General features: G+C 40.6%; 1 protein-coding gene across 3 annotated transcripts in view; it reads left to right on the forward strand.

The window, feature by feature from the left end:
• The window catches only part of spg11 (SPG11 vesicle trafficking associated, spatacsin), a 91969-nt gene that overhangs the window by 43349 nt on the left and 29925 nt on the right, over window positions 1–18695 (forward strand). For all 3 annotated transcript variants that reach the window (XM_021565598.2, XM_021565615.2, XM_021565607.2), the window contains exons 19-22: window positions 14282–14452; window positions 15264–15330; window positions 15516–15681; window positions 16809–17017. In XM_021565598.2, coding sequence (XP_021421273.2) covers window positions 14282–14452; window positions 15264–15330; window positions 15516–15681; window positions 16809–17017 — 613 coding nt within the window. The remainder of the gene's footprint in view (window positions 1–14281; window positions 14453–15263; window positions 15331–15515; window positions 15682–16808; window positions 17018–18695) is intronic.

Consider the following 18695-nt stretch of genomic DNA (forward strand, 5'->3'; position numbering starts at 1 on the left):
TACATTGGTTTATATACCTCAAATTTTGTCATAAATGTCCCTCCTACTCTCAGATACAATGGCAATATAGTTCACAAGCCTCCTCACATTGTCTGCCACCTGTTTAACAATCTACTACAAGCCCAAGGTCTCTCCCCTCCCTGGGTGGAGACAGAATGTCCTGTAAGGAACACAGTATTCCAGCCGGTCTGACGATAGCTCCATTTGTTTCTACCAAGGAACAGAAAGTCCTTGTTCTAATTCTTGACTAAAACTACACACCTTATATTCAGTATTATGATTATAATAAGATTCATACATTCATACAGTAACAGAGTAGTATTCTGTTTAGTTGTAATTCTAAGCTAAATGTATACATCATTTAGTCATGATTAATAAAAATCCCATAACAGTATGTCCAATGACTAGATATGACGTATATAACGTGACACCATTCATTCCTATGTGAAGACTCAACAGTGCATTGAAATCAAATTAAGCCGGTTAAAGGTGCAATATGCTGAAATCATTCCGCCATTTACTGGTTGCAAAAATTCTAATAGATTGCCTAATTTCAGTTTGTGGCAAAAGTAGAAAATCATTGCATCTTCTAAAACGCTGTGCTATATCTTTTCAATAACCAAATATATTGTAGTTTTAGCTGTTTGAAGCTAGTGTACAAAACCAAAAGTAAAAGACAAAAACATAAGCATGGGAAGCATAGAAATGGTGCACATCTATTGCTTATTAAGACTTGCTTTCAATGCGAATGACAGGTCTATAATTCCCATTTCTATGTGAATTTGGTAAGGTCATCCTTAAAGTTACTTATTGCAGCTTTTAAGATGGCGTCTCATGGAGACATAACATGCTCAATTTGAGGTACTCCAGGTAGTGATGTTTCAGGCTAGCTTAGTGCTGCCCCCTTTCATTGAATAACTCAAGTAGAAGGCCTACTGCAGGCTGTTATTATGTAGTAACTAAATTATCCTTATACAGTTGCAGCCAAATATATTGGCACCATTGCACTTTTGTTAAATAATTCCCTATTTGTTTCAAAAATGACATGTTCATCCCCACACGAAAATCAATTTTTCAACACATTGATTCAAGTCAGAGTGATTTTTGTTTTGTTTTATTGTGATAACACACCCAGTGGTCAGACTTACCAAGAATAGTTTATCAAAATAAATATTGTTATTTCATGGATTTATTTACAAAAAACACTATTCACACGTACGACAGATGCAAATTTTGCATAGATTTACAAATAAAATGTTACTTAAAATCAAAATTACACAAGATCTAAAAAGTCCTAAGAACCAGTGTGTGGAATATTTTTTATTTAACCTATATTTAACCAGGAAGGGCTTATTGAGATTAAAATCTCTTTTTCAAGAGCGCCCTGGCCAAGATAGGCAGCAGCAAGTCATTACAAAAAAAATACAGACAGACAACATGAAAAACTACAAGTAATCTAGTAAAAACCATTGAATTCACAAGAGTATAAAACAGCAAATTAAAAACATTGACAGGTCAGGGAATCAGCCTCAAAATCCTTCATCAGTGATTTAAAAACACCAATCGGGACAAGTTCTTCCAGTTTAAAAGTATTTTGTAAGGTGTTCCAAGACGATGGCGCAGAGTACATAAAAGCCCTTTTACCAAATTCAGTTTGGACATTTGGAACAGTTAGCAGGATAAAGTCCAACGAATGAAGAGAGTACCCACCACATTTCAATAAAAATGCACAAATAAAAAGGTAGTAAACCCAAAATGGCTTTGTATATAAAAGTATACCACTGACTGAGCCTACGAGTGACTAGAGAAGGCCAGCCAACCCTGGTATACAAAGTGCAGTGGTGTGTAAGGGTTTTGCAGTTTAAAATAAATCTCAAAGTGCCATGGTAAAGAGTGTCAATTGATCTCAAACACTGAGCTGAAGCATTCATATATCAGCATAAATTTAGCTGATACTAGCCTCCTTCTGGCTTCAAAAGAAAAACAGGCCTTATTCTGTAAATAAAATCCCAATTTCAGCTTCAATTTTTTTGTAAGTTGTTGAATACGCAATTTAATTAAAAGAGAGGCCGTCATCAATTAAAATCCCAAGATATTTATATGAGGTTACAACCTCAATCTCCTTGCCCTGATAAAACAGAGTCCTTCAAAACACATGACGGTAATTCATTAAAATTACTGTTACCAGACATAGACTTAATAGCCTTCCAAAACGTTCTAGGGTCAATCAGGTTATCAGTGGTAACAGACATAAAATATTCAGACTTGGCCTTCCTGAGAAGAAAAGAACACTTGTTTCGGAACTGCCTAAAAATAAGCCAGTCTTGACCTTCCTGAGAAGAAAAGAACACTTGTTTCGGAACTGCCTAAAAATAAGCCAGACTTGACCTTCCTGAGAAGAAAAGAACACTTGTTTCGGAACTGCCTAAAAATAAGCCAGACTTGACCTTCCTGAGAAGAAAATAACACTTGTTTCGGAACTGCCTAAGAATAAGCCAGACTTGACCTTCCTGAGAAGAAAAGAACACTTGTTTCAGAACTGCCTAAAAATAAGCCAATCAGCATCAGAACATGATTTCCAAGCTTTAGCCCAGGCTAGATTACGGTCGTGAATAATACAAGACAGCTCAGAAGAAAACCATGGATTATCCCACCCTTTAACTCTGAACCTGCTGAATGGGGCATGTTTGTTTACTCTTTGGGAAAAACCATCATGAAAGAATTTCCAGGCAGTTTCCACATCAGGAATAAACTCAATCTTGCTCCAGTCAAAATAAAACAAATCATGAAAGAAAGCCTGCTCATTAAAACACTTCATATTTCCCATACGAATAAAACGTGGGTTTGTCTTTGGAACCTTAGTATTTCTAACAGCAACAACAGCACAATGGTCACTTAAATCATTACAAAAAACACCAACCGCACAATATTTATGTGGAACATTTGTCAATATCAAATTGATTAGGGTAGACTTATCTGGACATTTAAGATTTGGGTGAGTTAATCAACTGGGATTCATAGAATTACAAAACATTTTTAAATCATCAGACACCGGCTTTAACCAACACCAGTTGAGATCACCAATCAAGATCATTTCACTGTAAAGAAGTTTAGACACAAGGTGCGTCAAAGAAGAAAATGCATCACCGAGAGCAGAGGGGGGTCTATAACAGCCAATCACAGAAACCTCAATATTCAAAGCAAGAAATTCCAACTGTTTCCAAATTGCCACAATTACAGGGAATTTAGTTACATATATTGCCACACTCCCACTTTTCTTAACCCGATCAGTGCGATATACATTGTAACCACTTATACAAATATCCTTATCAAAAACAGACTTGCTGAGCCAGGTTTCAGAAAACACAATTACATCAGCATCAGTTGATTTAGCCCAAATCTTAACCACATCAATTTTTGACAACAGGCTGCGTACATTTAAATTAAAAATACTAAAAACAACTTGATTTAAAATCAGAGGGGGTTTGGAGACATTTCATATCAGGGCCAGGGTTAGGTTACACGTTACCTGATATCAACAAAAGAAGAATAACTAGGCACCTCTGTTTAATAACCTTGCACGGCTTCTCTTTTTTAAGAGACCTACTGCAAGCAAATTCTACAAGTGAGTTTCCAGACAATAAAAAACAGTCATTTAAAACCATTTGACTTTGGAAGAGACACATTCGTACTGTTTACATCATGCCACAAATACATCGGCTCTTGGACAAGTGGACCAAGTGAAAAAGAGCGAGTTCCTGCAGACAAAATGTCCAATGGACGGGAGAGCACACTGTCAGATGTACTCACCCAGCGACAATGTTCGTTTTCTCCAGAGTTCAGTAAAGTCAGTGCACAAAGCAATACCACGATAACTGTCATTTTCTCTGACAAAATTTTTTTTAAATTAGAGGCCAACGAAGGTAAGGGGAGAGAGAGACAGCGTGTATGTATGAGTCTGAATGTGAGTGTTTGCACGTGTGAGTAGATTGGGTGTTGAGTTCGATAGAGAGAACGTTGAGATTGTTGAGCTGCCACTGACAGCCAGGCGAAGAGCAAAAAGGAGCAGCTTGGACAAGACACTCCGCAGACGAAGAAGGAACTCAGGCCAGCCAGAGATGGCGTTACTTTGGTAAACGTCAAGTAATGAAGTGCCGAGTTGAGGAGGACCTGTGATCTTTACACCAGCAGAATTAAAATAGTTTGCACTACACAACAACGAAGTTACGCAACCATAAATAAATAGGTTATTAGAAGGTTAAAATGTACTAGTCACAGACTAACGACTTGACATGCTGCCATCTTGGATTTGAAGTTGCTCCTTTGAAGGCTGAGAAAAAATGAGGAGGTTGTCATTTAACATCCTATGGTATACAGGCACCATTTTCTGTGCAACTTCTCGATTAAAAAAATGTATGGCCTGGATGGTTTTTGTGACTGGGTGGATTCTAACCATTTTCTAGGGCTCGCTGGTACCAGCACCAAGATGACGAGCATCTGCCGTGATTAGGGGTTTCGTCTGTTGACATGGAATGGAGAAGACCAGCCCAGATGGCAGTCTCCATGCTCTCTACATCACCCTTGATGTCAGGAATTGCTCTCCTGTAATAGTTTTGTAGACTTTTACATTTTAGTGAAGTAAGTTTTCCTACAACTCTGCCCCCAAGGCATATTTCTGCACTAAGTTTACATAGAGATGTTCCCATCCTCTTGTGGGCATGATGGATGCATTCCAGTTTCCCTACAGTGGCTTGCGAAAGTATTCACCCCTTTGGCATTTTTCCTATTTTGTTGCCTTACAAACTGGAATTAAAATACATTTTGGGGGGGTTGTATCATTTGATTTACACAACATACCACTTTGAAGATGCAAAATATGTTTTATTGCGAAACAAACACACAATGAGACAAAAAAACTGAAAACTTTAGCATGCATAACTATTCACCCCCCAAAGTCAATACTTTGTAGAGGCACCTTTTGCAGCAATTACAGCTGCAAGTCTTTTGGGGTATGTCTCTATAAGCTTGGTACATCTAGCCACTGGGATTTTTTTGCCCATTCTTCAAGGCAAAGCTGCTCCAGCTCCTTCAAGTTTGATGGGTTCCGCTGGTGTACAGCAATCTTTAAGTCATACCACAGACTCTCAATTGGATTGAGGTCTGTGCTTTGACTAGGCCATTCCAAAACATTTAAATGTTTCCCCTTAAACCACTCGAGTGTTGCTTTAGCAGTATGCGTAGGGTCATTGTCCTGCTGGAAGGTGAACCTTCGTCCCAGACTCAAATCTCCGGAAGACTGAAACCGATTTCCCTCAAGAATTTCCCTGTATTTAGCGCCATCCACCATTCCTTCAATTCTGACCAGTTTCCCAGTCCCTGCCGATGGGAAAACATCCCCACAGCATGATGCTGCCACCACCATGCTTCACTGTGGGGATGGTGTCCCCCGGGGTGATGAGAGGTGTTGGGTTTGTGCCAGACATAGCATTTTCCTTGATGGCCAAAAAGCTACATTTTAGTCTCATTTGACCAGAGTACCTTCTTGCATATGGTTGGGTAGTTTCCCACATGCCTTTTGACGAACACCACATGTGTTTGCTTATTTTAAGCAATGTCTTTTGTCTGGCCGCTCTTCCATAAAGCCCAGCTCTGTGGAGTGTACGGCTTAAAGTGGTCCTATGGACAGATACTCCAAACTCTGCTGTGGACAACTCCTTCAGGGTTATATTTGGTCTCTTTGTTGCCTCTCTGATTAATGCCCTCCGTGCCTGGTCCGTGAGTTTTGGTAGGTTTGTTGTGTTGCCATATTCTTTCAATTGTTTTAATAATTGATTTAATGGTGCTCCGTGGGATGTTCAAAGATTCGGATATTTTTTTATAACCCTACCCTGATCTGTACTTCTCCACAACTTTGTCCCAGACCTGTTTGGAGAGCTCCTTGGTCTTTATGGTGCCGCTTGCTTGGTGGTGCCCCTTGCTTAGTGGTGTTGCAGACTCTGGGGCCATTCAGAACAGGTGTATATATACTGAGTTCATGTGACAGATCGTGTGACATTTAGATTGCACACAGGTGGACTTTATTTAACTAATTATGTGACTTCTGAAGGTAGGAATTTCATAGCAAAGGGGGTGAATACAAATGCCCTCACAACTTTTCAGTTTTTAATTAAATTTTTTATTTTTTAAACAAGTAAATTTTTTTTCACTTCACCAATTTGAACTATTTTGTGTATGTCCATTACTTGAAATCCAAATAAAAATACATTTATATTACAGGTTGTAATGCAACAAAATAGGAAAAACACCAAGGGGGATGAATACTTTTGCAGGGCACTGTATCTCAATTCCTGGGTAGGGATCTAATGTGACAAACTTAAGAAGTACTGTCACCATCTGAGAGCATTTCTGTGTAACAAATGCGATGGCGACTGACTGGTCTGGCCCACGTGCGTTTTGCTGCCTCCTGCTCTATTACTTTTCTAGACCCTGAGAAGTTTTGGGCACAGTCATCTGCATGTGACTCCTTCCATTCCCTGAACTCCTCAGTAAACCCTATTTTCCTTTTCATCACACATGCATGGCAGTATGAAGACAACACTTCATAGTCTTATCACTGGACCTGTTGCAATGTCTATGCACACACATATTCCCGTAGTTGGAAGTGAATCCTCTCTTGTGTCAAGTGCCATCAAACAATAGACATTCATCTATGACAGCATCGTCATCCTCCCTCAGCAGCTCTGCTACGTCTGGATCTACAGCATATCTGTGTATGCTCTCCTAATCTGGTTTGCAGCACTCTCCAAAGATTGCGTGCCTCGAATGTCTCTAAAGTGGATTTTTTTATTTATTTCTGTAGGTAAATGTAATATCTCAGTAATCATACAGTAGTCTACTCTGTGTGTATGTGACAGTATGTATGTGACAATCTCATTGTTTAACCTAGTTATAAACTGCTACTGGCAGTGATAGAGTAGCCACTATGACATGATGTTTGCAGCCCAATATTAATATTGATAATTCAGCACTGCAATGTAAAAAGGTATTGCGTAATAGAGCGGTTATTCTATTACAATATGATTCATCCTTAAGAGTCGATTGACACTCGCATGCATCAATCAAGTTAACATAATACAAAAATCCCCATCAAAATCTGTCTGTTTAAACTAGGGAAATCTTTTTATTTATATATATATATATATGGGCTGTCTCTCAATCCACCTCATCCGCCTATGTCGTCCTTCCACATGTGGTGGAAAGTGGCAGAGCTACAGCGGTCGTTTGTCAGACCAGGAGACATCCTGAAAACGTCTGAATGGTTTGGCCTCCAAAATATGAGCACAAACTAATATACAAACTGAAATGAAAGATCGAGTCTCACGAACACGATGGTGTTCTCCGTTTTGTCCTACGACCCCGATCAGTGTAACGGGACTCGTCTGAGGGTACCGTTTTTTGTTTTCATGTATGGAATTTTTGTGCCAACAAAAAAAGGGGTTAAATGTGTCTAAAAATATATAGATATGTTCCTGAGCTGTCTTATATTGCCTAGATATATGAGAGACACTTCAAAACCTTCTTCCTTATTATTTAATGTGTTATTCAATGCGTTTCTATGGGCTATAGTAGTGATGGCCAAATTCAATATTTTATTTTAAAAAATATGACCATCTTTAACAAACACCATATGTTATCTTAGTAGACCATTTTAAGACAGGCGATGGATGGCCTGTTGAGCATCTAATCCTGATTTTACAGTTTGGTCCGAAGTCAACATTGGCAGATCTTGAAAAAAATTCAGTTTCAGAACCATTCCCACTGGATTCAGATTGGTAAAAAGTAAAAATTCTTAAATGCATTGTCAATCTCTGTATGATCACTCTATATACCATCAGATTGCGTGCAGATTTGTGAAATTAATTGAGATGCAGTAGTTTGACACAGTTGACAGGCTTAAAGTTTGTTTGCTTGTTAACCAAATGACAGATCTTCAGAAGCATAATCTCGAACTGATTTGTTGATAAGAGATCAAGTCCATTTTTTAATTTAAGCTTCTTGTTCTGTAGCTCTGGTGAGGGGTGCTCCACATACTGTTGGTCTGTCAGAAAGGTCTCCCTTTTGATATCCATTTTGAAGTCCTTGGATCGCTTTTTATTACTGTTGGCTACGTAAATGATTGCCCTCTAATATACACTTTCAATGTTTCCCATAAATGGCTGGGTGAAGTGTCTTCTGATTTTTTTTTTTACTTCTAAGAAAAGCTGTATCTGCTCTGAGACAAAGTTAATGAAATTCTGCTCAGAGAGCAGCACAGAACACCATGTTTTATGAGGCTTATTTTTCATGGTAGTACTGACGGTAGTACTAGGGGGGCGTGATCGGATATGACTAGATGCAGTTTTATCATCAACAACGAAGTAGTCAATATGTGAAAAATAGTGGTGGACGGGAGGAAAAAAAATAGTATTGTTTTTCTGTGGGATTTAACTGCTTCCACAAATCAAAGACACCAAACTTAAGAAGACATAATATCCTGAGCTCTGTGGGATAAAGGCATATTCTTATTTGTTAAACGGTGGAGTACCAGATTCAAAAAACAATTAAAGTCCCACACAGAATCACATAACGGGAGTTCAAATCTGGTAATAAGGAAAATAATGATTTGATTAAGTTGCTGTCATCCTTATTCATCCGTATCCTTATTCAGCACTACAGGCCTATTATTAAGTTATCCTGTAACAATAACACGCCTGCCATCTGGATCGGAAATAACACGTGAGGAGACATTACTCTTAATCAAAATTGCTGTCCCACGAGCCCTACTTTGGTAACCTGGGCAGAAACCCTGCCCTTTCCATGAACTGTTTAAATGGGTGTAGCCTGATGGTCAGAGATGACTCTCTTGAAGGAATGCTATCTTTGCTTTCAAGTTATTCCCATGAGTTAATACCTTGTAATGCTTCAATAAGTTCACTGTTCCCTTCACATTCCATGACACACATCATTTCTCATTCTTTGTTACCCATAATACTGTTTGTGGTCGCCTTGTGGCCCTATGGCCCTATGCTAGTTCAGCGTAGGTATAAGGCAAAAATATATCAAAGTAGAAAAAAGGCAGTACACATTAGTCTTGCATCGGTTCTGATACTTACGTTTCCTTGAGGTTGACCCGCAAACAAATCAGCTGGCAGGTGGAATAAAAAAGAATTTCAACCAGTGTGTCGGCTTGCAGTTCTAACAAACTATATTGCCATTTGGAAACATTTTAAATCTAAATATTATACTTTTTTTCTTTACAAACCCAGAAGCTTGTTGGGTTGAATAGTGTTGCGCATTCTATTATGTGAAGAGTGAGGCAGACGAATGACGTCATTGGTGTTCATCATGTGATTTTAACCAATTATGAATAGGCATTGCCTACTAATTGTCTACTAATTGGTTAATACTTATCTTTTGGAAACACATCTTTTTTACTACAAAACATAGAAACGCGCCATTTTCACATTGGTGCTGGAGATGATGATTATGAAGTTGAAAAAAAGTGAAATTTCCCTTTAAATTAAAATAATATATTTTTTACAAACCCAGGAGCTTGTTGTGTTGAAAAGTGTTGCGGATTCTATTATGTGAGCGATAATGCAGAAATAGCCGAGACTACCAGCCACCTAGCTCATGTGAAAGTAGCCAACATAACAAGAGAAATAAAAAGAAAGGTTAAAAAAAGAAAGGTTATGATGGGGATTACACTATCGTGGAAACAGATAATGCGCAAGTGAAATCCCCAATTTGGAAGAATTCGTTGGATTCATTCATTCCTTTTGTTGTCATTGTGGACAAGGAAGACAACAACCTGGTAGTTGGACAGCCTGCAAAAGTGCAAGCAGGTATTTGTTTACAATAATATAGTTAATTATTACATGAATTCAGGCTTTTGTCTATTTAGACCATATGCAGGCCGTATAAAGTTTAAACCTGTGTGGCTGGTTAAAGGTTGAGTAGTGTTAGGTTCTGATTATCAGAGTAAGAACTAGACTGGCACTATGAAAGCTTAAACCAAGTGTATTCTTCCCAAAGGATCGAACAGCGGAACAGACAAAAACATGTTTACATTAGTGGTGGTATTTGTACCCCACTTTGTGTGGAGTCTGCTCCTCGCTAAACATTGTATCTTCATTGCTAGGCAGGAAAATAAGTGATACGGGAAATAAACTGTTATTTTTCCCTTAACGTGACCTGACCTGACCTGACCTCAACCCCCTTCATCACTAATCCATAGCTCTCTCCCATTCTCATTGCCTGCCATGTGATCGCTTTCCCTACACTCAGTACATTCCAAGCTTAATTGCACACACTATATACCTTCCTCCTACAGATAACCATTAACTTCTGGTGTAGACCCTCTAACCCTAAGCACCCAATATTTCAATAGATACCTGATAATTAACCCTATCCCCAGTTTAGGAGTTAGAACCCAGAATCCATCAGTAGCCAATAGCCAACTAAATATACAGTGCATTCGGAAAGCATTCAGACCTCTTCGCTTTTTCCACATTTTGTTATGTTACAGCCTTATTTGAAATGTCTTATTCAAATGTGTTCATTCCTCAGCCTTATTTGAAATGCCTTATTCAAATGTTTTCATTCCTCATCAGTCTACACACAATACCCCATAATATGCCATTAAAAACTGAAATATCACATTTACATAAGTATTCAGACCCTGTACTCAGAACTTTGTTGAAGCACCTTTGGCAGTGATTACAGCCTTGAGTCTTCTTGGGTATGATGCTTCAAGCTTGGCACACCTGTATTTGGGGAGTTTCTCCCATTCTTCTCTGCAGATCCTCTCAAGCTCTGTCAGTTTGGATGGGGAGCGTCACTGCACAGCTATTTTCATATCTTTCCAGAGATGTTCGATCCGGTTCAGGTCCGGGCTCTGGCTGGGCCACTCAATGACATTCAGAGACTTGTCCCGAAGCCACTCCTGTGCTGTTTTGGCTGTGTGCTTAGGGTCGTTGTCCTGTTGGAAGGTGAACCTTCTCCCCAGTCTGAGGTCCTGGAGCAAGTTTTCAGACTGCGGAAAAGGAACATTTTTAGTGGTTCTACATAATTCTACATAATTTTAGATGACTAGAGACTTTAGAACAAAATGACAGGTTATACTTTGACACGGACAAATTGAGAATCTGAGATCAATGAAAACAACCTTGTCTTAAATCCGTCAATAGCCTATGGAGACACACATATTGTACAATATGAGGAGGATTTTATAGTCCTAAAAAAGCTATCCAGTTTCACTGACTCACCCAATGTTGCGCAGCTCACTCACCGGCGATGGCCAATGCGCTCATGCCAAAAGCTCATCTCTCTCTTGTTTTACTTTGTAAAACAATGCTGTTCGGCACAATAGGTCTATTTGAAAGTTGATAACTTGGTAGCCTACAGACAGATTAGTCTTCTCTTTTCAGCAGGATCTGTGTTTTCCTGCTGTTGTATATGAAATCTTGCGAAAGATCCTGTATTGGTTGACCGCAGTAATTCCATAACTTTGGCAAATGTATTTAAATGTATCAGTGGTGCTGTGATAGCTCCAGCACCCTCACCACGGCTGTGATTCTGTAAGGAAATAAATGATGAAGTGCAACGCTGGAGAGGTGAGAGTTACATGCTCATTTCTATCAGAGCAGGGAGAGACATCACAGAAAGTGAATCTCATTCTGGTTCGGTGAGAAATACAGGCGTACTTCTCTCTCTCACCACAGCAATGGCCATGCGTTGGTCGAAATAAGCTACGATGTTGTGCAAAACATAAACCCGGGCCAGGCCAACACTGATCAATTCTTAGAATATCAGGCACTGTTTTCACATTACTTTTTTTTAGGGGGCAGCCAGGAGAATAACACAGGATTAACTTGAATTGACTCTTGATTGCTTTTATTATCATTTTTACTTTGCAAACAGTAAAAATAATGCTTTATGTTACGAGAGGTACCGGATCCTGGCTAATGGATTCCAGAACAAAACAATCCAAAACTGAGGTGCCGAACAGGATCTGGCTCAAATTAAGCACTGCCACCACCCAAAAGGGCACTTTAGATACTGGAAAAGCAAAGGGGCTTGTGCTCTGCACAGGTAGAGCCCTATCTGTGCACTTCCTGACCCACAGCTCCCCATGTACAATATGAAAACAGCATTTCCCACCCCATATGCTCTGTAGTTGGGGTTTGCCTGGTTCCCGCTCCCCTCCTAAAGAAAATCAAAATGGGTTCAATTTACAAAGAAAATGTATACTAAATTAATTTAATAATAAAAAAAATTAAAGAAGCAAAAACTGTGTGGAAAAAGGGAGAGAGTAATGCCTATTTATGTGTTGGCCACTTTACTGATATTTATCTCTTCCTTTATAAAACAACAAAACAAACATCCAGTGTTGTGAGGAAGATAAACCGACACGGAAGTAAACCTCATGGTGTTTTTTTTGTCCCGAGAACGGACAGGCACATAGATAGCACATTCATGTGCAAACAAAACAGTGTATCATTCGCCTACTGTTGTCCGTTGGTTCCTTGACCCCACCCACCCCGAGACACACGCATACAAATACACATTGATTTTGTATTGTAGATACCTGTATGCGGTAGTAGAGTACACTTAATGTGTTGAGAAAAGTGTTTTTTGTGTGTGTACAGTCGTGGCCAAAAGTTTTTTGAGAATGACACAACTATTAATTTTCACAAAGTTTGCTGCTTCGGTGTCTTCAGATATGTTTTGTCAGATGTTACTGTGGAATACTGAAGTATAATTACAAGCATTTCATAAGTGTCAAAGGCTTTTATTGACAATTACCTGAAGTTGTTGCAAAGAGTCAATATTTGCAGTGTTGACCCTTCTTTTTCAAGACCTCTGCAATCCGCCCTGGCATTCTGTCACCCGCCTCTTGAGGATTGACCACAAGTTCTCAATGGGATTAAGGTCTGGGGAGTTTCCTGGCCATGGACCCAAAATATCGATATTTTGTTCCCCGAGCCACTTAGTTATCACTTTTGCCTTATGACAAGGTGCTCCATCATGCTGGAAAAGGCATTGTTCGTCACCAAACTGTTCTGTGATGGTTGGGCGGAGTTGCTCTCAGAGGATGTGTTGGTACCATTCTTTATTCATGGCTGTGTTCTTAGGCAAAATTGTGAGTGAGCCCAATCCCTTGGCTAAGAAGCAACCCCACACATGAATGGTCTCAGGATGCTTTACTGTTGGCATGACACAGGACTGATGGTAGCGCTCACCTTGTCTTCTCCGGACAAGCTTTTTTCTGAATGCCCCAAACAATTGGAAACGGGATTCATCAGAGAAAATGACTTTACCCCAGTCCTCAGCAGTCCAATCCCTGTACCTTTTGCAGAATATCAGTCTGTCCCTGATGTTTTTCCTGGAGAGAAGTGGCTTCTTTGCTGCCCTTCTTGACACCAGGCCATCCTCCAAAAGTCTTCGCCTCACTGTACTGGTGGTGCCCCGATCCCGCAGCTGAGTCAACTTTGAGAGACGGTCCTGGCGCTTGCTGGACTTTCTTGGGTGCCCTGAAGCCTTATTCACAACAATTGAACCGCTCTCCTTGAAGTTCTTGATGATCCGATGGTGGTTTTAGGTGCAATCCTACTGGCAGCAATATCCTTGCCTGTGAAGCCCTTTTTGTGCAAAGCAATGATGACGGCACGTGTTTCCTTGCAGGTAACCATGGTTGACAGAGGAAGAACAATGATTCCAAGCACCACCCTCCTTTTGAAGTTTCCAGTCAGTTATTCAAACTCAATCAGCATGACAGAGTGATCTCCAGCCTTGTCCTCGTCAACACTCACACCTGTGTTAACGAGAGAATCACTGACATGATGTCAGCTGGTCCTTTTGTGGCAGGGCTGAAATACAGTGGAAATGTTTTTGGGGATTCAGTTCATTTGCATGGCGAAGAGGGACTTTGCAATAATTGCAATTCATCTGATCACTCTTTATAACGGTCTGGAGTATTATCAAATTGCCATCATACAACCTGAGGCAGCAGACTTTGTGAAAATTAACATTTGTGTCATTCTCAAAACTTTTGGCCACGACTGTATATAACTGCCTTAATGTATCTGTACCCCAGGAAGAGTAATGGGGATCCTTAATAAATACAAATTCAGCTCCCGACCCCAGCCCAAAGGGATTTTCCAAGGGCGAAACGAGCACACTCACAAACACCAGGATTGGTAATAATGAATTAGAGTTTTCCTGTCTGTGTGTTGTTTAGGTGGTGAGTCAGGGGGAGAGGGCTGGGAGCTCTGTGTCTAGGGTGGACCCCCAGCTACTGAAGATGGCCCTGAGCCCCTACCCCAAGCTCAAGGCAGCGCTCTTCCCTGTGAGCGGAACACGAGGGACCACCGCCACCACATCCGATATCTCCGTCTACCACCTCATGCAGGTACATCCATACCGTCCAGATCATCTGTTTGCTAAATGTCTTGTGTGTGTTTGCTGTCTTACAAATCATACAGTAACTTACCACATGCATAAAGGAACTGAATAATAGGGTTTGGTCCTGAGTACACCATTAGCATTCAGCTCATCACTGAGCAAACAAAGGCCCTAGGCTCTAATCATAGCATTATAGAGAACCACACAGCACCTTCACAGCACATTACACACACACACTCTGCATTCACAGCACGGCGCACAACACACTATCTCAGCTTCGAAGCTAAACTTTGACTTTGAGTGTGTATTAGCAACTCGTCATCCTTGAAACTCATCAATGTGTCTGCATCAGATAGCTTATGTCTGGTCTGGCCTGCGCTTTTTTTTTTTTGCTGTGGTACGGTAATTGCCTTTTCACCGCTTAAAGGCTAAACAGCCAGCGCTCGGACAGCTAGCTTCCCCTCAGGCTACAGACAGCAGGGAGCAATCACTTTAATGAGTGGTGGATATGCATGGCTCCACTTTTATCCTGATGAGGTATGAAACCAGTGCACAAATATGTTGCTGGAAAATACATTGAGATATGTCAGCCCATCCTCCCACAGTTTCAATAGGGCATAATTCAAATGGAGAAACCTGTGGAGTAGGCTGAGCAATGTGCTTTTAAAGGAAATGTTGTTTGTCCGAAACTGAATATTTGTACGGGCACTTGTTATGGACTGTGTACATGGTGGTGTTAAGTGCAATGTAAAATAAAGACTTTGTATGCAGCAGAAGTATTTTTGCTGACAATATATTTTACTTGTCTTTCCTTTTAGTCTTTACATCCATTGGATCCATCTCGACTGTTCGGGTGGCAGTCTGCCAATACACTAGGCTCCACCGGTAGGTATTTCACGGAAAGAACATATTCTTTTTTTAAGCTCACTTCTGAATATCAATGTATGCTCTTGTAACTCACCTAGCATAGGATGACGTACCCTAGGGTTTAACTAAGGCTGTAGATTGTTTGGTGATAATTTGTGTCTTCAAAACATTGTGTGATATGTAGTGTTGAATTCCCCCAATAGAGACCTCAGTGGAGCTGCCCCATTTCTCTAGTCCTCACCTCGTCAGTAAATACGCCCTAATTGAGAACCTCGACTTCCTCTACTATCTGCGTCACGGACGACCATCGTTCGCCTACGGAACGTTTCTCGTCCAACAGCTAGCCAACTCCAACGAAGTGAAGTCACAGTGAGTATATCGGACTCTGTTAGGAAATTTCAACTGACACCAGAGTAACATAGACGGCACACTACAAAGACGATATGTTTTGCAGTAAGCGGAGTACATCCCCAAAAACATCTTACCTGAGGACATGATGACTATGCCTGGAAACAAAAAACGAAGCACTCAGATGTCTACAATGATCTTTGAGGTTTATCAGGGACAAGCAGACCGGACTACATTTCGAAGTGTCAGACGCCTTTCTCCTCAGTGCCTTTTAACGTCACTAACCAAACTATTTGAAACTTGTTTAACATAAAAACAAGAGGCTTGGGCAAGCACTTATCCTTGTTTTATTTTTCCCTCTGTTGTCGTTGTTACTCTTCGGTGGCACACGTCATTTTAAATTCATTTGCGCATATGTTGTAGCTCAGACTATTTTACATCATCTGAGGTGTTTGTGTGTTTAATGCCTGTCGTCGGTTAAGAAAGTATTCTCTTGAATTCTTCTACCATGGGCAAACATGTATAGAAGACTTTGTTCGAAAAGCGATTGAGTTCATATAGGACGACCCGGTATACAAGTCATGTACACTGAGTGTAAAAAAAACATTTGGAATACCTTCCTAATATTGAGCACCCACTTTTCCCCTCGGAACTGCCTAAATTTGTCGTAGCATGGACTCCACAATGTGTCGGAAGCGTTCCACCGGGATGCTGGCCCATGTTGACTCCAATGCTTCTCATAGTTGTGTCAAGTTGGTTGGATGTCCTTTGGGTGGTGGACCATTCTTGATACTCACGGGAAACTGTTGAGTGTGAAAAACCCAGCAGCATTGCAGTTCGACACAAACCGGTGCGCCTGGCACCTACTACCATACCCAGTTCAAAGGCAATTAAACATTTTGTCTTTCCCATTCACCCTCTGAATGGCACCCACACAATCCATATCGCAATTGTTTCAAGGCTTAAAAATCTTTCTTTAACCTTTCTCGTTTTTATCTACACTGATTGAAGTGGATTTAGCAGGTGACATCAATAAGGGATCATAGCATTCACCTGGTCAGTCGATGTCATGGAAAGGTGTTCCTAATGTTTTGCGCACTCAGTGCACATTGTGTTGTAATATGTTGTATGTCTTTTCCCTGTGTCAGGCTCAGTCATGCGGCGCAGCAGGCCTACAGCCTGGCCATGCTGCATTTCAGCGTTCCCTCTGTGGCAGCTGCATGTGTGTGTTTCTGCGAGCTCCTGGGTGTGTGTAGCCTAAAGCTGCGGGTGGACCTCAAAGCCCTCAGTCTGATCCTCCGACTCCGGACCCAGAGGCCTGGTGGGACCAGCACATTCTCCCTTAAAGACTTACTGGGTAAACCTACACATACACACGTGTGTAGTTTTTTCGCTACACCCGCAATAACATCTGCTAAATACATTTACAGTTAAAGTCAGAAGTTTACATACACCTTAGCCAAATACATTTAAACTCAGTTTTTCACAATTCCTGACATTTAATCCTAGTAAAAATGCCCTGTTTTAGGTCAGTTAGGATCACCACTTTATTTTAAGAATGTGAAATTTCAAAATAATAGTAGATTATTTATTTCATAACATTCCCAGTGGGTCAGAGGTTTACATACAAATTGAGTGTATTTGATAGCATTGCCTTTAAATTGTTTAACTTGGGTCAAACGTTTTGGTTAGCCTTCCACACAATAAGTTGGGTGAATTTTTGCCCATTCCTCCTGACAGAGCTGGTGTAACTGAGACAGGTTTGTAGGCCACCTTGCTTGCGCACGCTTTTTCAGTTCTGCCCACAAATTTTCTATAAGATTTTTTAAATGTGTTTTTTTATTTCACCGTTATTTATCCAGGTAGGCCAGTTGAGAACAAGTTCTCATTTACAACTGGGACCTGGCCCAGATAAAGAAAAGCAGTGCGACACAAACAACAACACAGAGTTACACATGGAATAAACAAACGTACAGTCAATAACACAATAGAAAAGACTATATACAGTGTGTGCAAATGAAGTAAGATTAGGGAGGTAAGGCAATAAATAGGCCATAATGGTGAAATATTTACAATTTAGCAATTAAACACTGGAGTGATAGATGTGCAGAAGATGAATTTGCAAATAGAGATACTGGGGTTCAAAGGAGCAAAAAAGTATAATAACAGTATGGGGAGAGGTAGTTGGGTGGGCTATTTACAGATGCAATGATCTATAATCTGCGCTGACAGCTGATGCTTAAAGTTAGTGAGATATAAGTCTCCAGCTTCAGTGACTTTTGCAGTTTGTTCCAGTCATTGGCAGCAGAGAACAGGAAGCAAAGGCGGCCAAAGGAGGAATTGGCTTTGGCGGTGACCAGTGAAATATACCTGCTGGAGCGTGTGCTATGGGTTGGTGCTGCTATGTTGACCAGTGAGCTGAGATAAGGTGGGGCTTCACCTAGCAAAGACCTGGAGCCAGTGGGTTTGGCAACGAATATGAAGCGAGGGCCAGCCAACGAGAGCATACAGGACACAGTGGTGGGTAGTATATGGGGCTTTGGTAACAAAACAGATGGCACTGTGATAGACAGCATCCAATTTGCTGAGTAGAGTGTTGGAGGCTATTTTGTAAATTACATCGCCGAAGTCTAGGATCTGTTTAAGTCAAGGATCTGTTTATTTTACTTGCATTTAAGAGCAGTTGGAGGCCACTGAAGGAGTGTTGTATGGAATTGAAGCTCGTCTGGAGATTAGTTAACACAGTGTTCAAAGAAGGGCCAGAAGTATATAAAATGGTGTCGTCTGCGTAGAGGTGGATCAGAGAATCAACAGCAGCAGGAGCGAATTCATTGATGGTTACAGAGAAAATAGTTGGCCCGAGAATTGAACCCTGTGGCACCCCCATAGAGACTGCCAGAGGTCCGGCCAACAGGCCCCCCGATTTTACTCAGTGAACTCTATCTGAGAAGTAGTTGGTGAACCAGGCGAGGCAATCTTTCCAAGCTTTCCAATCTTTGGGGATCTCAGACGATACAAAAGAGAGGTTGATAAGG

Source organism: Oncorhynchus mykiss, chromosome 2 (genome assembly GCF_013265735.2).
Source record: "Oncorhynchus mykiss isolate Arlee chromosome 2, USDA_OmykA_1.1, whole genome shotgun sequence".
NCBI classification, from domain to species: domain Eukaryota; kingdom Metazoa; phylum Chordata; class Actinopteri; order Salmoniformes; family Salmonidae; genus Oncorhynchus; species Oncorhynchus mykiss.